Source organism: Muntiacus reevesi, chromosome 9 (assembly GCF_963930625.1).
Source record: "Muntiacus reevesi chromosome 9, mMunRee1.1, whole genome shotgun sequence".
Classification (NCBI taxonomy): domain Eukaryota; kingdom Metazoa; phylum Chordata; class Mammalia; order Artiodactyla; family Cervidae; genus Muntiacus; species Muntiacus reevesi.
Window position 1 is genome coordinate 69,438,304 of NC_089257.1, and position 24,896 is coordinate 69,463,199.

Here is a 24,896-nt window from a genome sequence, read left to right on the forward strand (position 1 = left end):
GTCCCAATTTTAATATAATCAAATTTATCCATCATTTTGTAGTTAATACTTTTTGTGCTTGTCTGAAAGAACTTTTGCCATATGTTAGATCTTGACAGTAGTCTCCCATATTATCTTCCAAGAGTTTTGCTTTTCACATTTAGTTCTGTAATCCATATGAAGTAGATTTTTTTACTTTATCAGTATTTTTTCATTGAAGTATAGTTTATTTTACAATGTGTTAATTTCTACAGCAAAGTGATTCAGTTATATATATACACATATACATTCTTTTTAAAAAATACTCTTTTCCATGCTGGTTTATCATGGAATATTGAATACAGTTGTCTAAGCTATACAGTAGGTCTTCGTTGTTTATTCATTGGGTGCAGAAGTCCAGTTTCATTTCTCCCCCAGTGGACATTCAGTTGTCCCAGCATGCGTTAGTGAAGAGACCATACTCTTCCCACTGCTCTGAGGTGTCACCTTCATCATAGATCAGGGTCCATATGTGCCTATAGCTGTTCCAGGCTCTGTTTTTCTCAGTGGTCTGTTCTAATCAGGCACTAGTACCTCATTGTCTTAATTCCCATAACAAGTACCCACCTTGTTCTTTTCTAAGAGTGCCTGGACTGTCCTTGTCCTTTTGCATTCCCAAATATATTTTAGAATCAGTTTGCCAAGTTTCATCAAAAAAGTCAATAGGTATTTTTATTGATTACATTTAATCTCTCAATCAATTTATTTAGAATTTACATCTTTATAATAGTCTTTAACCTAGAAATAAAGTTTATCTTAAAGGTCTACTTTATTTATTAAAATTTTTGGAGATAAAATTCGTTTCAATCATTTTTTATTATCCAATTTACCATTTTAATCATTTTTAGGTATATAATTCAGTTGCATTAAGAACATCTATACTGTTATGCAATCATTACCACTCTCTATCTCCAGAACTTTTTCAGTGACTTTCATTATGTTCATAGTGTTTCACAGCATTTCATTGCCCCCCACCCCCCGCCGCCAAAAAAAATACCCATACCCATTAACTCCTCCAATCCTTAGCAACCACTAATCTGCTTTCTGTCTTACTGTATTTGCCTCTTCTGGACATTTCTTATAAATGGAGTCACACAAGAATGGTCTTTTGTGTCTCTTTCACTTAACCTAATGTTTTCAAGGTTCATCTTTGTTGTAGTATGTATCCTTTTTAAGACAGTTAAATACCACTGCATTTTAGACCACATTTTAATTATATGAATATACCACATTATAAATTCATCAGTTGATAGACACTTGTCAGTAAAATTCTATAATTCTTTATGGAGGCCTTGCCCATATTTTGTTAGATTTATTCCAAGGCACATGTTTTCAAATCCTTGTAAATGGTATTTTCATAATATAATTTGAAAATATGTAATTTTTAAAATGTAATTTAGTATGCTGTTTACTGCTGTTATGTAGGAATGTATGATGTTGATTTTACATTCTATAAATAGTTTAAAGTTTGATAAACTCTCTTAATTCCAAAATTTTTTCTGTTGACTCTTTTGGATTTTATGTATACCAATCATATCATTGTGATGAATAAATGAGTTTTGTTTCTTTTCATTTCTTCTACCATTTGTTTCTTCCTTTTATCTTTTGCTGCTGACTAGACTCTCTAGAAGGAGAAGGCAATGGCAACCCACTCCAGTACTCTTGCCTGGAAAATCCCATGGGCAGAGGAGCCTGGTGGGCTGCAGTCCATGATGTCTCGAATAGTCGGACATGACTGGGCGACTTCACTTTCACTTTTCAGTTTCATGCATTGGAGAAGGAAATGGCAGCCCACTCCAGTATTCTTGCCTGGAGAATCCCAGGGACGGAGGAGCCTGGTGGGCTGCCATCTATGGGGTCGCACAGAGTCGGACACGACTGAAGCGACTTAGCAGCAGCAGCAGACTCTCTAGTACAGTGTTGAACAGAGTAATGATAACAAGCAGCCTCGACTTATTCCTGATTCCAAAGGAAAAGCTTTCAACCCTTCATCAGGGTTGAAATATGAGATTTGCTATAGATCTATTTGTATTTCAGATGGTCTTTATCTTAGCTGAAACCTGGCATTCTTTCTTTTTTGGTTTTAATTTTTAAGCAACATTTAGATGAGCTCCTGAGGATGCTTTGCCTCTTATTTGGTCATTTTGAGCAGTTGATGTGTGACATTGGCAGTCACACTGACTTGAGTCCAATACGGCTCTACTGGGCTTTCCTGGTGGCTCAGACAGTAAAGAATCCACCTGCAATGCGGGAGACCTGGGTTTGACCCCTAGGTCGGGAAGATCTCCTGGGCGAGAGCATGGCAATCCACTCTAGTATTCTTGCCTGGAGAGTCCCGTGGACAGAGGAGCCTGGTGGGCTACAGTCCCATGGGGTCACAAAGAGTCAGACACAATTGAAATGACTAAACACACACATGGCTCTACCATAAGCTCCTGTGATTTTGGTGAGGACTGTACATCTTTTTAGGGCCAGAACTTATTATTTGTTTATTTGTTATTGATTTCTATATCGTTAGCTCTAACTTACTAATGCCTAGTATGTTGTAGGGGCTTAATATAGATCTGGAAAAAAATGAAGTTGTATAATTTGTCTCGTGAGTCTTGGATTCCCATTTATAAAATAGGAATTAATAATTCCTCAATAGGCCTTTATATAATGATTTAAAAAATGATATGTGTAACATACTTGCATGTAAAAAAAACACTGAAAATTAGTAGTTTCCTTCCCTTGAGATTTACTTGGCTTTAACTGACTACATTAGTAATTAAGAGGGTTCTGGGACTGATTTCTAATGTTGGGGGTGGGAGGTTCCCCATAGTAACAACAATTCTCAGACACTGTCTTGTGCTGTCTACCCAGAGATAGCATCAGACTCCAGAGATTGAGGGCTCAGTCCTACAAGACTGCCCCCTTCTCCTGTCTACATCAGATGCCAATCTCAAGCCCAGGCTGGTACCTGCTTCTGACTGGCTGGTGGCAGACTGGAGCCGTGACCTCCTTTTTGGACTTCAGGTGCTGGTTTTAAGTCCAGGCTCTTCCTTGTAATTCCGATTGACTGGGTGTAAAGCAGAGTCGCTCACGACCCTCTCCTTGGGTTTGATTAATTTGCTAGAGTATCACACACAGAGAAACATTTTCCTTACTAGGGAACTGGTTTATTATAAAAGGATATAATTCGGGAACAGCCAGATGGAAGAGATGAATAGGGCAACATATGAGGGAAGAGTTCAGGTCTTCATGCTCTTTCCACGTGCAGCACCCTTCCGGAATCTCCAAGCATTCACCAACCTGGAAGTTTTCTAAACCTGGGCTTTCAGGGTTTTATGGAGACTTCCTGACACAGAAATGATTAATTAAATCACTGGCAGTCTCCAGCCCTTCACCCCTCCCATGGTGACTGGAAAGACAAACCTTTTCTATTCACATGGTTAGTTCATCTGGTGACCAGCATCCCCTGCCATCTTTAGGGGATTTCCAAAAGTCACCCCATTAACCTAAGCTCAATTGTGGTACATAGGGGCTAGCTATGAATAACAAGACACTCCACTCACCATTATTGCTTTGAAGAGATATCAGGAACTGAGGATAAGAGGCCAAACATTTTAACAAAAAATGCTCCCATTGCTCTTATTGCCTGGGAAATTACAAGGGTTTTGGACGCTGTCAGTCAGAAACCTTGGAAAAAGACCCCCCCAAGAATATTTATTATAAATCATATCACAGTGATGTTCTCCATTTTTGGGCTTTTATTTAACATCATATAAACTTGTGTATTATAATTTTGAACTATGGTTGATTACAGTATTGTGCTAATTTGGGGTATACTGGCTTTCCTGGTGACTCAGCTGGTAAAGAATCTGCCTGCAATGAGGGAGACCTGGATTTGATCCCTGGGTTGGGAAGATTCCCTGGAAAAGGGACTGGCTACCCACTCCAGTATTCTGGCCTGGAGAATTCTATGGACTGTATAATCCATGGGGTCGCAAAGAGCTGGACGTGAATGAACGACTTTCACTTTGGGTATACAGCAAGTGATTCACACACAGACATGTACACACATTCTTTTCAGATTCTTTCACATTATAGGTTATTATAAGATACTGCATATAGTTCCCTATGCTATGCAATAAATCCTTCTTGTTTATTTTATATATATTAGTGTGTACCTGTTAATCACATACTCCTAATTTATCCCTCCTCCACCCATCTTCCTTTAGAAACCATAGTTTGTTTTCTATGTCTGTGAGCCTATTTCTGTTTTGTAAATAAGTTCATTAGTATTTTTTAGATTCCACATGTAAATGACATCATATAATGTTTATCTTTCTCTGACTTACTTCACTTATGATAATCTCTGGGTCCATCCATATTGCTGCAAATGGCACTATTTCATTCTTATTTATGGCTGAGTGATATACCACATCTTCTTTATCCCTCCATCTGTTGATGGACACTTAGGTGCTTCCATGTTTGGGCTATTTTAAATAGTGTTGCTATGAACATTGGTGCGTGTGTATTGAATTTTTTTTAAGTCTACAGTTTATTTTATTATTATTATTAAAAAGGCTTAAAAATTTCTCCCATGGGTTTGAGATGAGAGGAAGAATAGTTTGAGATGAACCATTTAACTGTGAAAGTATCCTAGAGATTTTGTAGCATGTTCGGTTGAATTAATCAATTTTGTGAGAAGCACAGTACCAACATGGTTTTAAATCAAATGCATTAATAATTTCTTATGAGTACGAGTGATCCTCTGATGTATCCATATTGTGAGCAGCTGGATGACTCTAGTTTTGCCAATAGTTAGTATATACATTTCATAATCTCTTCTCGTGCAGTTCTTGTATCTGTTTTACTAATCTTTTGCTGCAGGGACAGTTCCTGTGTCTCTGTCAGTTCTGTTGAAGTTTGAAGGAAACAGTGTGCATGATGTCTTTGAACTACTTGTGAGGTATAAGGCGACCCCACTGGCTCCCTGTCAGCAGAGACAGGGCTTCTCACACATTAACATTTTTGTTTGATCAGGCCTCTCAATCTCTGAAACAAAAGATGATAGTTTGGAAGGGAGCAATAGTGAACCACAGAAGAAAGTTTTTTTGAGTAGGTTGTGGACTCTTGCTAGCTTCAGAAGTGTTTGTGAGGCTAGAGAGATTTCATGCCCAAACTAGAGTCAAAACTCCCGAAGCTTACATGTATATTTGGCTGGGTGAGTTCATGTCTCATCCCTCCCCCAGGAGCCTAAATAATACCCTAACATCCAGCACTCTTATCTGCGTGAAGAGAGCACTGATAACATCTGAGGACTTCGATGTTTGTGCTTCTAAAATCCTGCGTGAATTCTTAGGATTACAAGTCATATTTCTTACTCTGAAAGGACCTTTGCAATTCCTGATGAAAAGTTCATCTTTCTCCATTGCAGATTGACATCAGTAAATGCCATTATTTAGTGGATTTGGACACCATGAGAGAAACACCCCGGGAGCCAAAATATTCATCCAATAGAGAAGAATGGATCAACTTGGCCTATAGACCATTCCTTGATGCTTCTAGGTATGTGGCTTTAATCCTAAGAAATGTACTAGGATTAATAAGGATGAAATAATAAGGATTGAATAACTTCCAGTCCTGGGCTAATTCTAGTACCCATTTTATTTTGTCTGTTGTCCAGTTCCCTGAGAAATCTGAAAGAGTGCTCTCCTTTTCTAGGCATCAGAATGCAAAGTGTATTCTGGTATCATCCAAATAAAAGAATCTATAAACAGATACATCCACTGAAGAAAATACAAAGAAAATGTTTGACATTGAGTATTTTTGACAATCAGCTTCAGCTTTCTTAACCAGAGTTTTCTAATACTGTTTGGAAGATTGACTATGTTCTTTGTGGAGCTAGAAATTCATATCAATTATTTTTGGGCTCAAAGCTCAGTCAGAGATGAGGCCAGGCCTTACTACATCTTAAGTAGGGAAAGCAAATAGACCAGACCTTAACTAGCTCTTGAGAAAGGCCTCAGAATTCATGATAAGAGGGGAGTCAGGATGTCCAGGTTAAGCAGTAATGAATGGGAGAGAATTAGAAGGTATAGGTTGTCTGTGGGCCCAGGTCCAAGTAGACAGACAGTTGAAGTTCAAGGAGATTAAAGCTGAAGGAGGTCCAAGCAGATCTTGTAGGCAGAGCCCAGGATCCAAGAGGTCAAGTAAAAACCAAAGGGTGAAGGACCAGGTCTTGAGAGGTAGATTTGGGACTCAGAAACGGGGAAGAAAATATTTTCAGGAAGAGAGAATGATCAGAACCTACTGATAAGTAAGGTGAAGAATAACAACTGTCCCTTGGATTTGACTGTTGATAAAAACAATTTTGGTGGAGTGGTGGGGGCATAGGATTTGAGAGATTAGAGGGATTGAAGCAGAAATGGCAGTGAGAAACGCGGCAAGATGGTGGAGTAGGGGGACGTATGCTCACCCCCTCTTACAAAAACACCAAAGTCATAACTGCTCAACAGTCACTGACCAAAAAACCCACTGAAACCTACCAAAAAAGATACCCTCCAACCAAAGACAACAGAAGAAGCCACAACGAGATGGCAGGAGGGGCATAGTCACGATAAACTAAAATCCCATAGACACCAGGTTGGCGACCTACAAGCTGGAAAATAATTATACCATAGAAGCTCTCCCACAGACGTGAACCTTCTGAGCGCCACACTGGACTGCTCAGCCTAGAGGTTTAGCAGCAGGAGGCGGAGCCCCCAGAGAATCTGAAGACCAGTGGTGTTTGAGCACAGGAAGTCCATAGGACTGGGAATTCCCCTCTCGAGCAGCATACACAGGGTGTTATGGGCATCAGGACCCAGGGGAAAGAGCAGGGACCTACAAGAGACTGGGCCAGACTTCCCTGCTGGTGTTGGAGGGTCTCCTGTGGAGGCGGGGGACAGCTGTGGCTCGCTGGAGGGACAGGGACACTGGTGGCATGGGTCTGACAAGTGCTTATTGGCATGAGCCCTCTAGGGGGCTGCCATTCCCTGACTAAGACCTGGCCCCACCCGACAGCCTGTCGGCTCCAGCGCTGGGACTCCTCAGGCCAAACGACCAACAGGGCGGGAACACGGCCCCGTCCATCAGCAGACAGTCTGCTTAAAGCCCTCCTGAATGAATAAACACACCCTCAGGTATGGCCCTGCCCACCAGAGGGACAAGCCCCAGCTCCACCCCCCAGTCGGTGGGTACCAGTCCCCCCAACTAGGAAACCTGCTCAAGCCTCTTAAGACAGTCTCATCCACCAGAGGACAGATAGCAGAAACTAGAACTACAACCCTGCAGCCTGTGGAACGGAAACCACAATCACAGACAGTCAGACAAAGTGAGATAGTAGAGGAGTATGTCCCAGATGAAGGAACAAGATAAAATCCCAAACAACTAAGTAAAGTAGAGATAGGCAATCTACCTGAAAAAGAATTTAAGAGTAATGATAGTAAAGATGATCGAAGATCTTGGGAAAAGAATGGAGCCAAGGATTGAGAAGATACAAAAAATGTTTAACTAAGACCTAGAAGAACTAAAAAACAAGCAGAGATGAACAGTATACTAATTTAAATAAACAATACACTAGAAGGAATCAGTAGCAGAGTAATTGAGGCAGCAGAACAGATCAGTGACCTAGAAGACAGAATGGTGGAAATCACTGCTGTGGAATAGAGTAAAGAAAAAAGAATGAAAAGAAATGACAATTGAAGAAACCTCTGGGATGACATTAAATACACCAACATTTGCATTATAGAGATCACAGAAGAAGAAGAGAAAGAGAACATATCTGAGAAAATATTTGAAGAGATAATATAATAACTGAAAACTTTCCTAACATGGGAAAGGAAACTATCATCCAAGTCTAGAAAGTGCAGAGAGGCCTAGGCAGGATAAACCCAAGGAAGAACACAGTGAGACACATAGAGATCAAATTAATAAACAGCATAGACAAAGAAAAAGTATTAAAAGCAACAAAGGAAGAGTAACAGATAATGCACAGGGGAACTCCCATAAGGTTATCAGCTGATTTCTCAGCAGAAACTCTGCAGACCAGTAGGAAGTGACAGGGTATATTTAAAGTGATGAAAAGGAAGAACCTGCAACTGAGAACACTCTACCCAGAAAGGCTGTCAGAGTTGATGGTGAAATCAAAGACTTTACAGAAAAGCAAAAACTCAGAGAATTCAGCACCACCAAAACAACAACAAATTCTAAAGGAACTTCTCTAGGAATAAAAAAAGGCCGCAACTAGAAACAACAAAATTACAGATGGAAAAGCTCTCCAGTCAAGGCAAACATACAGTGAAGGTAAGAAATCACCTGCACACAAACATGATATCAAACTGTGACACAGGAGAAGACAAATGCAGGATTCTGGAAATGCATTTGGTATTCAAAGACCAGCAAGTTAAAACAGTGATGTTTATATATAGACTGCTCTATCAAAGCCTTCTGGTAACTGCAAACTGGAAAGCTATAGTAGATACACACACACACACACACACACACACACAAAGGAATCAAAACACGGCACTGAAAGTCAGTCATCAAATCAAAGGGAGGGGAGCAAAAGAAAGGAAGAAAAAAGACCTACAAAACCAAATCCAAAACAGCTAACAAAGTGGCAGGAAGAACATACATATTGATAATTACCTTAAGAGCTGCCCCATGCCCAAGGTCAGGGGCAGCAGCTAAGAGGAGCTACCCCATGTCCAAGGTCAGGGGCAGTGGCCGAGAAGAGCTATTCCACGTCCAAGGTAAGGAGCAGTGGCTGCGCTTTGCTAGACCAGCCGTGAAGAGATACCCCACGTCCAAAGTAAGAGAAGCCCAAGTAAGACGGTAGGCGCTGAGAGAGGGCATCAGAGGGCAGACAGACTGAAACCACAATCACAGACAACTAGCCAATCTGATCACACGGACCACAGCTTGTCTAACTCACTGAAACTAAGCCATGCCGTGTGGGGCCACCCAAGATGGAGGGGTCATAGTGGAGAGGTCTGACAGAATGTGGTCCACTGGAGAAGGGAATGGCAAACCACCTCAGTATTCTTGCCTTGAGAACCCCATCAACAGTATGAAGACGCAAAAGGATTGGACACTGAAAGGTGAACTCCCCAGGTCGGTAGGTGCCCAATATGCTACTGGAGATGATGAAACTCCAATATTTTGGCCATCTGATGTGAAGAGCTGACTCATTGGAAAAGACCCTGATGTTGGGAAAGATTGAAGGCGTGAGGAGAAGGGGACAACAGAGAATGAGATGGTTAGATGGCATCATTGAGTCAATGGACATGAGTTTGGGTAAACTCCGGGAGTTGGTGATGGACAGGGAGGCCTGGCATGCTGCGGTTCATAGAGTCGCAAAGAGTCAGACACGACTGAGCGACTGAACTGAACTGAAACAGATTAAAGGCTCCAACCAAAAGACATAGACTGGTTGAATGGATGACAAAAACAAGACCACATATGTGCTGTCTACAGGAGACCCACTTCAGATCAAGGGACACATACAGAACTGAAAGTGAGGGGATGGAAAAATGTGTTCAATTCATGGAAATCAAAAGAAAGCTGGAGTAGCAATATCATATCAGACAAAAGAGACTTTAAAATAAAGATCTAGTACAAAAGACAAAGAAGGACCCTACATAGGATCAAAGAATCAATCCAAGAAGCAGCAGCTATAACAGTTTTAACTATATATGCATAACATAGGAACACCTCAATTTAAAGGCAAAAACTAATACTGTTTAGGTTGGTACAAAAGTAACTGCGATTTTTGCATTGTTGAAATCTGCCATTTAATATTGGAATACATTATAAATAAATATGGTTATGTTATACATCATTTTAATGCACATTTCTTTTTTCTTTTTTTTTTTTTTGCTAGTGACTTATAACTTGTTGTTTATTTTATATTTATTTTAGACTGTGGGTATACCGTTAGACAAAAAGCCAATTCAGGTGATTTTCTTGTGTTCAAAATGGGTCCTAAAGAAGCAGAGACAACTTGCAACATCAGCAACACATTTAGCCCAGGAACTGCTAATGAACATACAGTGCTCTGGTGGTTCAAGAACTTTTGCAAAGGAGATGAGAGCCTCGAAGATGAGGAGCTTAGTGGCTGGCCTTTACCAATCAGAAGTTGATAATGAGAGTTTATTGAAGCTAACGCTCTTCTAAGTTGCCGAAGAACTCAGTGTCAACCATTCTATGGTTGTTCAGCATTTGAAACAAATTGAAAAGGGTGAAAAAGCTTGATAAGTGAGTGCCTTGTGAACTGACCGGAAATCCAAAAAAATTATTCTTGTGAAGTGTCATCTTCTTTTATTCTGTGCAACAACTGCAAACCATTTCTCAATCGAATTGTGACGTGTGACAAAAGTGGATTGTATATGACAGCTGGTGACGACCAGCTTAGTTTCTGGACTGAGAAGAAGCCCCAGAGCATGTCCCTAAGACAAACGTGCACCAAAAAAGATCATGGTCACTGTTTGGGGCTCTGCTTTCTGTCTGATCCACTATAGCTTTCTGAATCCCAGCGAAGCTATTACATCTGAGAAGTATGCTCAGCAGATCAATGAGATACACCAAAAACTGCAACATCTCTTGCCGCCATTTGTCAATAGAAAGGGCCAGTTCTTCTCCCTGACAATGCCTGACCACAGGTCACACAACCAACGCTTCAAAAATTGAATGAATTGGGCTTCAAAGTTTAACTTCATCCTCCATATTCACCTGACCTCTCACCAACTGGCTATCACTTGTTCGAGCATCTTGACAACTTTTTGCAGGGAAAATGCTTCTACAACTAACAGGATGCAGCAACTGTTTTCTAAGAGTTCGTTAAATCCTGAAGAACAGATTTTTATGCTACAGGAATAAGCAAACTTATTTCTCATTGGCAGAAATGTGTTGATTGTAATGGGTCCTATTTTGATTAATAAGTGTGTGTTTGAGCCTAGTTATTTAAAATTCACGATCTAAAACCATGATTACGTTTGTACCAACCTAATAGCAACCATAAAAGGAGAGATCAACAGTAACACAATAATAGTAGGGGACTTTTAACACTCCACTTTCATTAATGGACCAGATGGACTTACTTGATATTTATAGAGCATTCCATCCAAAGCAGCTGAATACACATTCTTCTCAAGTGCACACAGAATATTCTCCAGGGTTGATCACATTCTGGGCCACAAAACGAGCCTCAGTAAATTCAGGAAAATTGAAATCATGTCAGTCATCTTTTCCAACCACAATGCTGTGAAATTAGAAATCAATTACAAGAAAAAAACTGTTAAAAACATAAGCACATGAAGGCTAAACAATATGCTAGTAAACAACTGATGAATCACTGGAGAAATCAAAGAGGAAATCAGAAAATACCTAGAGACAAATGACCACAAAAACATAATGACCTAAAACCTCTGGGACGCAGCAAAAACAGTTCTCAGAGGGAAGTTTATAGTGATACAATCTTGCCATGGGAGACAAGAATCTCAAACAACCTAACCTTACATCTAAAGCAAGTAGAGAAAGAACAAAGCCCAAAGTTACTAGAAGGAAAGAAATCCTAAAGATCAGAGCAAAAATAAACAAAATAGAGATGAAGAAAACAATAGAAAAGATAAATCATTGTGTCCTTAAGTGAGTAAGGAGGGAGTGGGGGTAGGCATTGAAGGAGTGGGAGACCATGACAGGTGGTAGGGTCGTGACCTGATACTCAAAAAAATTGTCAGAATCAGAACAGTAGTAGGAGGGAACTTGAAATTCTCTTTCAAGCAGCAGTGAAGGTATGAATTTCTCTGCATCATACGTATTCTTTTGGGGCCTGACTTGTTATTTGATACAGTATTTGGAGAGCAGGTCACCATTGTGGCTTCATTTTTGAGTTGAGAAAACTATGACGACATGAGGTCTGGGCCTGAAAAGATCTCCAGCCCAGGAGGGTCAGTAGATTCCTAACAGCCTTCCTGTTAGCAAAGGGAAACAGTGGGTGACAAATACTGACCAGCAGTACCTTGGTCACAGAATCAATTCTGTTTATAGCAAATGGGTCAAGGGAGTATTTTTGAAGCAACTTATTTTTTTCCTTTTGGTCTTAAAGGATTGGAGTGGGAAAAGTTCCTCATCTTCCCTTTTCCCCTTTTGGTAGCACGTGGGCCCAGCAGCTGGTAGACATGAACTGAGAGTCTGTTCAAGGCAAAGAAACCTGATGCTTGTACACCACTCACCGGAGAACTGGAAATCTTTTGAGGGAAGAGCAGAAGGTGTTGGCCACCTTCTCACCTACCTTGTGGTGAGCAGAGTGACAGAGGTGACCACACAGTCACTCAATGATGTGGCCGAGCATCACTCCTCCAGGGCCCTCTGTTCAACAGTCTCCTCAGTTAGTGGGAGCAGGGCCACATTGGGAGTCCAAGAAATATGAGAGCCTTTCCCAGAGATAACTACTGCTTCTCCCCACTGAACATCTGCTTCCCTAAGAAGCTAGATTTTAAGGGCAGAAATAAGGCATAATTTGATAGACATTTGTTTGATAGACATTCATTGGCCGTCTTCTGCATATAAGACTTTATAGACTGTGTGCAGACAAGACCACTACCTTGGGAGTTTATAGTTTACCCGGGGAGATCCACTGTAGCTCAGAGAGGGTGAATGCCTCTCGTGGGGCAGGAGAGGGTGGGGTTAGCTCCTAAAGGCTAGAATGGGAGAAACCAAGGAAGATTCCAAGAGGTCTTGACATCTGAAGATTACACTGGCTCCACTGTGGGAGGTGGACAAGGTGCGAGGCATGCAAACAGGCTGGGAGGCTGTTCTGCTTGACTAGATAACAGGTGACGAGGAAGTGAACACAGCTGTGAAGGATGAATGGACTCAGGAGACACATTTTTGCAGAAAAGGATCAGGTCAAAGTTTGGATCCCAGAAGCCCACAATTTTCTCCAGTGGCCTTTATCAAGCTTTAATGTTTTCCTTTGCTCCATTAGAAATGCAGTGCTGGTCACTGTTACGGCTTGCTTTCTCTAAGTGGGCTGCTCCCTGACCAGAAGCTTTCACACATTGAGCAGCGCTTGCCAGAGAGACGGGCCTCTAAGCTTATCCCGCGGTATGTCCTTCCTGTCTCTCCTGTGGGTCCCTGGTGCCACTTCATTTAACACCTCCAGTGGAGGTGGAGGAAAGGAGAAGACCCCTGGAGAATGCCTTCAGAGGTTTTTAATTTCCCATGAGTTGTACGCATTTCCCTAAACTGGCATTCTTTTCATGACCATGTGCTGAGAAAAAAAAGAAATCTGTTGGTTACAGATGACTTGAAGATATGCAAAGTATAATGGAAGTTTACTTGAAAGTATGCGAAGTACAGTGAAAAGAACATGAGGTCAGAAGACGTGCTTTCAGTCCTGGTTACTTGCTGCTGTTCCTCTCTGTTCCCACATTTCCGTATCAGTAAAACAGAGATAATATTTTTATATACTTTATGGGAATGTTGGAAGGATTAAATGAGAGCTGAAATACGAAAGTATTTTTAAATTCTACAGCATTATATAAATGTCAGGCCTTCCTGTTAATTAGCAGGCTGCCTGAAGCTCTAAAGTTATGCTGATTTTCTTTACATTTCTCTTCCTCAACCATTCCTAGTAAGTACTGACCCAACTGCAAAAACAGCAGGATCTTCCCGTGCCCTTTGCACAGCAGTGTGTAACTGTCCGCACTGTGACATCTCATGTTGCTGACTTTGGGCCAGTTAAGTTGGGCTGTACTGTGGGAGGGAGTGTGCCTCAGAGATACCCCTCTGAGGTGGTGCATGAAATGCCCTTGAGAACTCGACCCAGGGATGTCTTTGAGCCTCCCTAATGGGGTTATTACATTTCCTCTGTCTTCATGAAGCAATGGTTTTTGTACTTGAGCAATTTATGTAACAAGGAGGAGAATGTCACTATCCACGTGTAATAGTCACTCATGTCTTAGACCCTAGATCAGATGGGCTACAGGCCTAGCTGTTATCTAGCTCTTCCTGAGGAAGGGTTTTCATAAGCCTGTGACATACCACCACATGGTCTTTTTAGAAATGTAAGCAGGTTAGTTTCTCAAATGTTTAAGCCCCTGAACTTATTTTTTTTTAATTTTTAATTGTTTTTAATTAAAAAAAATTTTGTTTATTTTTGGCTGTGCTGGGACTTTGTTGCTGTGAGGGCCTTTCTCTAGTTGCGGCGAGTGGGGGCCACTCTCTAGTTGCAGTGTGCAGGCTTCTCAATGCAGTGGCTTCTCTTGCGGAGCACAGGCTCCGGTAGTTGCGGCACGTGGGCTCAGGAGTTGCAGCTCCCGGGCTCTAGAGCCCAGGCTCCATGGTGGTGGCACAGGGAACTTAGCTGCTCTGTGGCATGTGGGATCTTCCCAGGCCGGGGATCAAACCCGTGTCTCCTGCACTGGCAAGCAAATTCTTTACCATTGAGCCACCAGGGAAGCCCAAGCCCCTGAAATATAAATCTGCCTTCTTTAGAGTTCACTTTGAGATCATTTTTTCCCTTCCTTTATCCACCTCTCTGTCTTTCTAGCCATCTGACATCCATTTAATCAGCAGATATTTTTGAACACTGCCAGGAACTGTGATAGATCTTAAGTGTATATGATGGTGAACACAAATTCCCTGTCCTCTTGAGCCCTACAGTATAATGGGGAGGCTGGCATTAAATAAATAACCATCTAGATCAGTCTAGAATTACAGCCCTGTTAGGTACTTTAAGAGAAAAGTACAGGGTGCTCAGAGAGAAGGAGTCGGCAGGAAGACACCCCTGGAGTCTGCTTTTATGTCATGAAGCCAGCTGGTTAAGCAGGTTTGGAAATCAGAAAATATTTATTGAAAAGCTATAATGCTCTTGTCACAGCACTAGATTATTTAGGGGTTATGAAAGAAGCAATTAGACATAGATTTTTACCTTTGAATAATTTACAACTTTTGTAGTTCCTTTTGTAATATTTTGTAGGGATTCCCTGGTGGCTCAGATGGTGAAAAAAAATAAGAGTCTACCTGCAATATGGGAGCCTGGAGTTCGATCCCTGGATCAGGAAGATTCCCCTGGAGAAGGAAATGGCAACCCACTCCATTATTCTTGCCTGGAAAATCCCATGGACGGAGGAGCCTGGGGGGCTATAGTCCATGGGGTTGCAAAGAGTCAGACACGACTGAGGGACTTCACTTTCACTTTTTGTAGTTACACATAAACACCTTGAAAATAGTATTAAGACCATGTGAAAGTGTTAGTCACTCAGTTATGTCTGACTCTGTGACCCCATGGACTGTAGCCTACCAGGCTCCTCTGTCTATGGGATTCTCCAGGCAAGAATCCTGGAGTGGGTAGCCATTCCCTTCTCCAGGAGATCTTGACCCAAAGATCAAACCTGGGTCTCATGCACTGCAGGCAGATTCTCTACCATCTGAGCCGCCAGAGAAGACATTAAGACCACAGAAGGTGCTGGGTGGTGTGCTAAAACTTCAGAGAAAGGAGAGCTCTGTGGAGGTTATAGTGTACTTGGAAGTCCTCCTGGAGGAGGCGGTGCTTAGCTTAAGAGTACAAGGAAAAGGATTTGTATTCGTGGTAAAGAGGGCAGAATCTTATCTGTAATTCAAGGAGAATAAATCATGAGCACAAGTGGAAAAAGTAAAAGAAGCCTGTTAAATGAGGGGACTGCAGGGTCCATAGAGGAAAGCTTCATTTACCTCTTTGATTTAAATTTGCTTTTAGTTAGAGTGATCTGTAATATATTATCCAAATGAGAACACTTTTGAAAGTAAAAGGGGGCCTGCCCTAGGCGAGTTGAGATAGGTGGTCATCCTATTGTAATGTGACTGGAATACAAGAACTTATCCCAGAAAGCAGGATTGGAGAGCGGAGCACGTGGTTATGGTCAGTCCGTGTTTACCATCGGATTTGCCTGTAGGTTACTTATTTGATTTAATTTTCAGACGTTCCTTGGTGCCATAGCCTGGGTTGGGCCTTAGCTGTCTGAAAGGGAAGCGGTGAGGCTAGTTTGAAGACGGTACCAGCACGTAGAAAAATCATACTCTTGAGTGTGTGCCAGGGGAGACTCAACCCCAGGGGAAGCAACCTAAAATTATTAGGACAGTACTGTGACTGGCACAAATTTAGGAATTCTAAATACCTATGAATATGTAAAGAGGCATATTTGCTGTTGAAATTGTTGGAAGATAAGCAGAGTTTCCTGTTGGACTGTTGGAGAAGGACTCACAAAGAGGGCTGAACGTCATAAACCTGTCTGGGAGAATGGCCGCCCAGATGCCCACCCATGCTTTTCCTGTTAGGCTTCTTTGCTTTATCAGAGGACTGGAGAGGCCAGACCACATTAGTTGGAGAGAAGATCTAGACATAAGATTTTTATTTAATTTTTTAATTTTACTTGTAGCATAATTACTTTACAGTATTGTGATGGTTTTTGCCATATAGCAGTATGAATTAGTCATAGGTCTACATGTGTCCCCTCCATCGGGCACAAGGACTTAATAACCACTTTCTAGTCTCCTCCCGCACGTAACTGGTACCAGAGCTGCAACTTCCTCTCCCTGAGTTTGCTGTGTCTGTGTCTGGCTAATATTTTTAGCGTTTATCAAACTTCCAAGATACAGGGGCGAAACTCGTTGACATATCACTTTTTAAACCAGACATATTTGTCACTCTATGGACATCTCATATTACACACTTTCTAAAATGAGCGAATTTTTTTGTTTTCTTTCTTTCTTTGAAGCATGATTTAATAGCTACTTGTATAAAATAGCTGGACAAGTGGGTGGATGTAATGGTTACTCTGAGATTCCCCAGAGAGGAGTGAAGGGAGACTGTTGCAATAATTCAGCTGGATGGTGGGTTTCTTTCTAAGGGTGGTGAGAGTGTTTGGCTGAGGGAGTCTGGTGGGAAATGCCTCTCCGGGGTGTTGGAGTTGGCCTCCTGAGCAGCAGAGCCTGTGTGTAGCTTTAGAAACAAGTCGGGAGGCCCAGCCACTGCTTTGCTGCCCCTTTCCACCCACTTCTTCCTCCTTCATTGTAGTTCCCTTCTGTTTTTCTGTCTTTGCCTTTACCTTTGATTTTTGGATTGTGATATTTTATTCTTCTCCATTTTGGAACCTATTGGCCTCACCCAACTGAATTTTAGGCTTGCCTGACGAGGGATGTGAGATAATTTGGGGACACTTAGTAGGGCAGGATTTCAAAGCCCTGCCCAATGTATAATTACAGGTAGATGCAAGCAAAGAGTCAGAACGTAGCGTCTTCAGCTGGCGTGGTAGGAGAGGGGCCTTTACTGGTCAGCAGATTTCTGTAGAGCCAGGTGGGGGTTGCAGTGATAGCACCTGACGCTTGTGTTCTTTCGGTGTCCAGCATAGGATCCTCATGGAGGTTTTCAGCTGAGACTGTTACTTTCCTTTTAGCATCCAGGAAGTGAATCCAGCAGCTGTGAGGCCATGGTACCCGAATCCAGTTTGGTTCTGTGTCATTGTCTCGTCGTTAGCAGCCATCATGTCCCAACCCTAACCCCAACATAAGCAGAGCTGTTTGTTTCTGAAAGATAAGAAGACCATTGGAAAATCATTGTGAAGTAAAAACTAATTGTAAACTCTTGTCCCAGTTATTGCTGCATCCCAAACTTAATGGTATTAAGTTCAGTTCAGTCGCTCAGTCATGTCCGACTCTTTGCGACCCCATGAATCGCAGCACGCCAGGCCTCCCTGTCCATCACAAACTCCCGGAGTTTACTCAAACTCTTGCCCATCGAGTCGGTGATGCTATCCAGCCATCTCATCCTCTGTCGTCCCCTTCTCCTGCCCCCAATCCCTCCCAGCATCAGGATCTTTTCCAGTGAGTCAGCTCTTCGCATGAGGTGGCCAAAGTATTGGAGTTTCAGCTTCAGCATCAGTCCTTCCAGTGAACACCCAGGACTTATCTCCTTCAGGATGGGCTGGTTGGATCTCCTTGCAGTTCAAGGGACTGCAACACCACAAGGGCAGCAGTAATTTGTTATTTTTTACCTCATGGTTCTGGGGCCTCACTGGGCCCAGTGGGCCGTTCTTCAGCTTCTCGGGGTTCTTATGCATTGGCCATCAGACGGTGGTTGGCTCTGGGGCATGTCAAAGGCTTTGCATGTGTGCGTGCTTGTTAAGTTGCTTCAAGTCGTGTTCAACTCTGTGTGACCCTAAGGACTGCAGCCTGCCAAGCTTCTCTGTTCATGGGATTCTCCAGGCAAGAATACTGGAGTGGGTTGTCATGCCCTCCTCTAGGGGATCTTCCCAACCCAGGGATCAAATTTGCGTCTCTTAAGTCTCCTTCATTGGCAGGCAGGTTCTTTACCACTAGCACCACCTGGGAAGACCTTCAAGGGCTTTCCCATACATCTAACAGTGGATGCTGGCTACTGGTTAGCTCTCAGCTGGGATTCTTGGCCAAAACACCTAACATGGCTTCTCCATGTAGCCTGTGCTTCCTCATGGTGGCTGGCTTCCAGGAACTAGAATCTCAAGAGCGGTGTAGCTTTTATGACCTAGCTTTGAAATTCACACAGTATCACTCCCACCTCATTCTTTTCATTGAAAGCAAGCCAGTGTAATAGCCCATGGTCAAGGGGAGAGGAATTAGACTTCCCCTGTTGATGGGAAGAGTGTCAAAGAATTTATGGACATGTTTTTAAAACATCACTGCTCTTTTGATGCTGTTTTTCATCCAAATTAGACAATTCTGGGGAAAAAAAAAACTTTTTTGAAGGCGATGTCTTGCAGAAGAGACATATGGCGCCCAAAATAGTCCAGCAGGCTGTTCCCATCTGCAGCTTCTTGCTCCCCAGGTGGAAAGGGAAACTGCACCCCCTGGCAGAGTTTGGCTCCGGGGCAATGGTTGGACATGCTTCACATGGCGTTCGGATCCTCTCAGTGGAATTGGATCTCCCTCCAAACCCGTGACTGAAGTCCTCTTGTCTGTTCGCCGCACGTCAGTCACAGTGGTGCCTTCCGCTCTTTTGTCTTGGCCAAGAATACTGAGAAACTGTAAGGGAAAAGCCGTCAGAGTTTTGATACTTTTGTAATTCCTTAACTCCTCATTGTTCTCCTACACTTTCTCTTTCTTTTCCAGTCTGGGGCTGTCCCCTTTCCTTCTCCCCGGATGGTTTCCTTCGACCCTTCACCTGGCAGCACTACTGCCTCAGGCTAGATTTGGCTTCAGAACACACTGTTTTGCCCATTGTATTCTTCAATTGCTTAATCACTGTCTGCTGACCTTTGCAGGAGAATAAACCCTTCTTTTTTTTTTTTTTTTTTTTTCCCCGAAGCTCAGAGGGTCTACTTTGCCTTGTTGTGAAGTTAGTTCTCTGGAAACAGATTGAGCTTCAAGCCCATGATATAAGAGCCTCTCAGGCTTGAAGCATGCTTATATACAGTGTCTTAGAACCGCCACTGCTTTCTGCTAGCTTAGACCAAGCAACTGGCATCATCAGAGATGTGTATTCTCAGTTTCTTGAGAGTTAGAACATCTCTTGTTGACTCTCACAACTCCTAGCACATATTAGGGTCTTAGAAAATATTTATCAATTTATTTGATGTTGCAGAAAGGAAAAAGGTGAAATAAGAATTTCTTCAGAAGCTTCTCAGGCTCTTGTTTGTGCTTGTCTGCTTAGGCGCTCAGTCACATCCGAATCTTGCAACCCCATGGACTATGGTCTGCCAGGCTCCTCTGTCCATGGGATTCTCCAGGCAAGAATACTGGAGTGGGTTGCCAGTTTCCTTCTCCATCTCATGCCCTTATTTGGTAAAATGAAGATCACTGAGTAGCTTCTATTTCTTGTCTGTTGGAGTGCTCCTTCTTAGGACCCAGGCGCCACCCCTTAAGAAAATCCACAGACTGTGTGCAGAGAGGAGCCCAGAGGAGTCCTGAGGCCCACAGCCCACAGCTGGCCATGAGCATGCCAGCCAAAGCCCGGTGAAGCAGAAAGCCCATCAGTCAACCACAGCTTTGAGAGAAATAATAGATGGCTTTTTTTTTTTTTTCAAGCTGGGAAAAAAAAAAGATTGTTGAGTTATTTCAGAGTATACTCATCATACCCCCTTTGTAAAACTTGCCAGGACCATCAGCCTGCTGTGGCCCCCAGCGCACTTACTGTTTGTCGCAGAGAAGTAGCTCAGATGAGGGTCCAGAGAGTAGGCACAGCCCCCTTCCTGAACCCCATTCGGTGTCTTCTCCACGGGAAGGTGGATGGAGCATGTGGTACCTTAACATCTCAGGAGCTATCAGACGGGAAAAGGTCGCTCACGAGCTTTTCTCCAGCAAACGTAGCGGGACTGAAGGTCAGAAAATAACCGCTTGCTTAATACCAATTCTTTCTCAATCTCTTCATTCTGAATATTGGTGAAAGGTGACTGGTCAACAGGTTATACTGTCCAGAGGTTATACTGGTTGGCCAAGGCCACACGTCAGTGAAATGATCCACCCCGTACACGTGTCTCACAGTGACGTGATTCCTGTTTGTGCCTCAGCAAGCTTCCAAGTCGTTACACAGTGTGGATTTAGAGGTTGCTGCCAAAGAGTCAAAACCGTGAATGTGTTCATTGAATGTTCAGGGTCTGTGGACATGCCCTCTGAAAAGAGGGTCATTCTGGTCACATGCGTAGTGACAATTTAGCAAATTTTGTGTAAACTGAAACCTGGATTGGTTTCTTGACCTTTTGCATGAATATTCTCTTTGCTAGGTAAGAAATAGCAGGGTGCAAGTAGTTCTGTGTTTCTGGGGTACACAGTGAGAGGCTGGAGGGGGTAACAAGCGAGGCCATAAGGGAAGTAGGAACCAGAAGATGACATGAAGCGTCATATCATAATGGATGTGAGCGCTTTGCTCCTCATTGTCAGAGTCTCCCACATGCTCCATGGCCTTGTGTCCTGTCTCTCCTCTTCCTCTTCCTCCAGTCGCTGTCGGCTCCCCCAGCTACTGTTTTACTGACATTTAGGCCACTTGTGTTGTACAGTTTGTGTCCTACAGGTATTTCTCATCTAGTTCATACCATATTTTGTTTTATAAACCCTGGATATGTGAGGCCTCCTTCCCACCCAAAAAAAGATTAAAACTTTTTAGGGAAAAACAGAATGCCCTCTGTGTTGACATGGATGCCCTCCGCATCTCACTTGTGAGCTGACATCCCACCACGGCGTCGCATTCCCCGCGTGCATTCCAGAGACTCCCACTTTGCTCTGCCCCTCCAGTGGCTTTAGGACTGAATTGTTTGGGAAGAGAAGAGGAAGAAGAGCTTCACATTACTTTCTTCTTTATATATATATATATATATATTATTGAAGTATAGCTGACTCAGTGTTTCAGGTGCATAGCAAGGTGATTCAGTTATACAGATACACATATATTATTTTTGAAATTATTTTCCATTATAGGTTATTACAAGATATTGACTGTAGTTCCCTGTGCTATAGTTAACCTTTGTTGCTTGTTGCATATCTATTTTTTTTTTTATTAGAAATCCTGCATTCTATTCATACTAAGTCAAGCCAGTGGAATCAAAATGTCATAATTTTAATTAGGCAAAAATTCATAAGTTTTCTAAAATATATATATTGTACATTCTATTTACATATATATATGTATGCAAAAGCTTTTCTACAACACTTGGTATAGGCTTGAGAAAGAACATTGAAAAAGAAAAGAAGAAATGGAGAAATTGGAAAATATAAACTAAATGAAATGACAGCACTGAAATGGAAAAAGTGAAACAAGCTAGATAAAAGTAAAAGATCATCAGATAGTCCAATTGCTTTTAAGCATGGCTGCTCATTAGAAACATATCTGGAGCTTTGGAGAAAAAAAGCAATACCTGGGCATTTGTGTTTTTCAAAAAACTCCAAGATAGTTCTGATACATGTCTAGATTTTGAAAAGTGATTACAGGTTTTCTATTAAATGGTAGTTTTGGTAATATAGAATTTTATTATTTTTCTGTTGACCAATCATGATGCAATAGTATTAAGTGAGAAATAGTTACATAATCATAATAGTAAAGGATGTTTATCAGTTTTTTTTCACAATCAATAGCCAGACAAAAAATAAAAGAATTACATTTGCAAGCCATAATGGGAACATAATTAACCTAACAATATAGAATAATTACATACAATTTGGGAAGGGGGTCAAGCAGAGTGATTTGGTAAGTGGAAGTGCATACATGCACATGTTTTCAAATGCCCAGCCAGTCTATGTCTTTTGGTTGGGGCATTTAATCCATTTACATTTAAGGTAATTATCGATATATATGATCCTTTTATCACTTTCTTATTTGTTTGGGGTTTATTTTCTGTAGGTCTTTTCCTTCTCGTTTCCTGCCTAAAGAAGTTCCTTTAGCATTTGTGGTAAAGCTGGTTTGGTGGTGCTGAATTCTGTTAACTTTTAATTGCTGGAAAGCTTTTGATTTCTCCATCAAATCTGAAGGACAGTCCTGCTAGGTAGAGTCTTCTTGGTTGTAGGATCTTTCCTTTCATCACTTTAAATAGATCATGCCATTCCCTTCTGGCTTGATTTCTATTGAGATTTCTATTGATTTCTATTGAGAAATCAGCTGATAGCCTGATGGGAGTTCCCTTGTATGTTATTTGTCATTTTTCCCTTGTTGCTTTTAATATTTTATCTCTGTCTTTAATTTTTGTCGGTTTGATTACTGTGTGTCTCTATGTGTTCCTCCTTGGCTTTATCCTTCCTGGGACTCTCTGTGCTTGGACTTGACTTATTTCCTTTCCCATCTTCAGGAAATTGTTCAGCTATTATCTCTGCAAATATTTTCTCAGGTCCTTTCTCTCTCTCTTCTCCTTCTGGGACCTCTATAATGCAAATATTGGGTGTGTTTAATGTTGTCCCAGAGGTCTCTTGGGCTGTCTTCATTTCTTTTCATTCTTTTTTCTATATTCTGTTATATGGCAATGATTTCCACCATTCCATCCTCCAGGTCATTTATCGGTCCTTCTGCCTCGGTTATTCTGCTATCGATTCCTTCTAGTGTACTATTCATCTCCGTTTGTTTGTTCTTTAGCTCTTCCAGGTCTTTGGTAAATATTTCTTGCATCTTCTCAATCTTTGCCTCCGTTCTTTTCCCGAGATCCTGGATCATCTTCAGTATCATTATTCTGAATTTTTTTCTGGAAAGTTGCCTATCTCCACTTCATTTAGTTGTTTTTCCTGGGATTTTATCTTGTCCCTTCATCTGGGACATAACTTTCTGCTTTTTCACTGTGATTATTGTTGTTCTTCAAGCACTCAGTCATGTCTGACTCTTTGCAACCCCGTGGACTGCAGCACGCCAGGCTTCCCTGTCCTTCACCCATCTCTCGTAGCTTGCTCAAACTCATGTCCATTGAGTCAGTGATGCCATCCAACCATCTCATCCTCTATTATCCCCTTCTCCTCCTGCCTTCAATCTTTCCCAGCATCAGAGTCTTTTCTAATGAGTCAGTTCTTCCCATCAGGTGGCCAAAGTATTGGAACTTCATTGTGATTTGCTTTCTGTGATACGATTTTTGGTTCAGCTGCTGTGAGACTGTGCTTCTTGCTTCTTCTGTCCGCCCTCTGATGGCTGAGGCTGGGAGGCTTGTGTTATCTTCTTGATGGGAGGGACTGGCAATGGGGAAAACTGGGTCTTGCTCTGGTGGGCAGGGCCTTGCTCAATAAAACTCTAATCTATTTATCTGCTGAAGGCTGGGGTTACACTCCCTCCCTGGTAGTTGTTTGGCCTGAGGCAGTCCAGCCCTGGGGTCTACGGGCTCTATGGCTGGGTTAATGGCAACCTCCAAGAGGGCTTATGCCAAGAGGAACCTTCCAGAACTTCTGCTGCCGGTGCCCCCGTCCCCGTGGTGAGCCCCTGCCCATCCATGCCTCCATAGGATGCCCGCCAACACCAGCAGGTAGTTTTGTTCAGTCTCCTGTGGGTCAGTGCTCCTTTCCTCTGGGACTTGGTGCGCGCAAGGTTTTGTCTGTGCCCTGCAAGACTGGAGTCTGTTTTCCCCAGCCCCGTGGAAGTCCTATAATCAAGTCCTGCTGGCCTTCAAGGTCAGATTCCCTGGGGATTCCCAGTCCCCTTGTCAGGTCCCCAGGCTGGGGAGACTGACATGGGATTCAGAACCTTCACAGCGCGGGAGAACTTCTTTGGTGTCTCTTGTTCTCCAGTGTGTGGGTCACCCACCCAGCGGGTATGGGATTTGGTTTTATTGTGACTGTGGCCCTTCTACCGTCTCTCTCTGCAGCTTCTTCTTTGTCTTTCAAAGTGGGATATCTTTTTTGGTTGGGTTCCAGCATCCTCCTGTCAGTGGTGGTTCAACAGCTAGTTGTGATTTTGGTGCTCTCGCAGAAGATGAGCACATGTCCTTCTCCTTGGCCATCTGGAACTGGAAGCCTCCTGAGCCTATTCGAAAAGCTGCAGTACAGTGGTTGGTCAGATGAAGTTCTGTCTTCAAGGGCCTGGCATTCCTGGGGAACAGTAACACATAACATATAACTCCTGTCTCCATTTCTCTACTTTGGAAAAGAGATAAGTGTTACCGCTGTCTTTTCATGAGGGTAATGTCTATCACCCCATTTTCTATTGAAGAATATTGGAGATCAGTCACATTTTTGCTGCATTATCAGCCTTCTGAGCAGTTCTTAAACTGCTTAATATGAGACTCAGGACTGACCGTGGCTAAGAGTAAGTCTTGAGGGAACCGTGAGAGTCTCTTCAGAACTGAAGATTTCTCTGAAAGGCCAGCTCTGTTCTGAGGGTTGTGGAAGTCTGTCACTGAACTAAGTGCAGGAGAACAAGAGACAGAGACAAAAATGAA

The 24,896-nt window shown here is 42.4% G+C and overlaps 1 protein-coding gene across 2 annotated transcripts in view; it reads left to right on the forward strand.

The window, feature by feature from the left end:
• Positions 1–24,896, forward strand: part of ALG9 (ALG9 alpha-1,2-mannosyltransferase) — a 114,200-nt gene that overhangs the window by 78,382 nt on the left and 10,922 nt on the right. For both annotated transcript variants that reach the window (XM_065945015.1, XM_065945016.1), the window contains exon 14: positions 5,441–5,571. In XM_065945015.1, the coding sequence (XP_065801087.1) occupies positions 5,441–5,571 (131 nt within the window). The remainder of the gene's footprint in view (positions 1–5,440; positions 5,572–24,896) is intronic.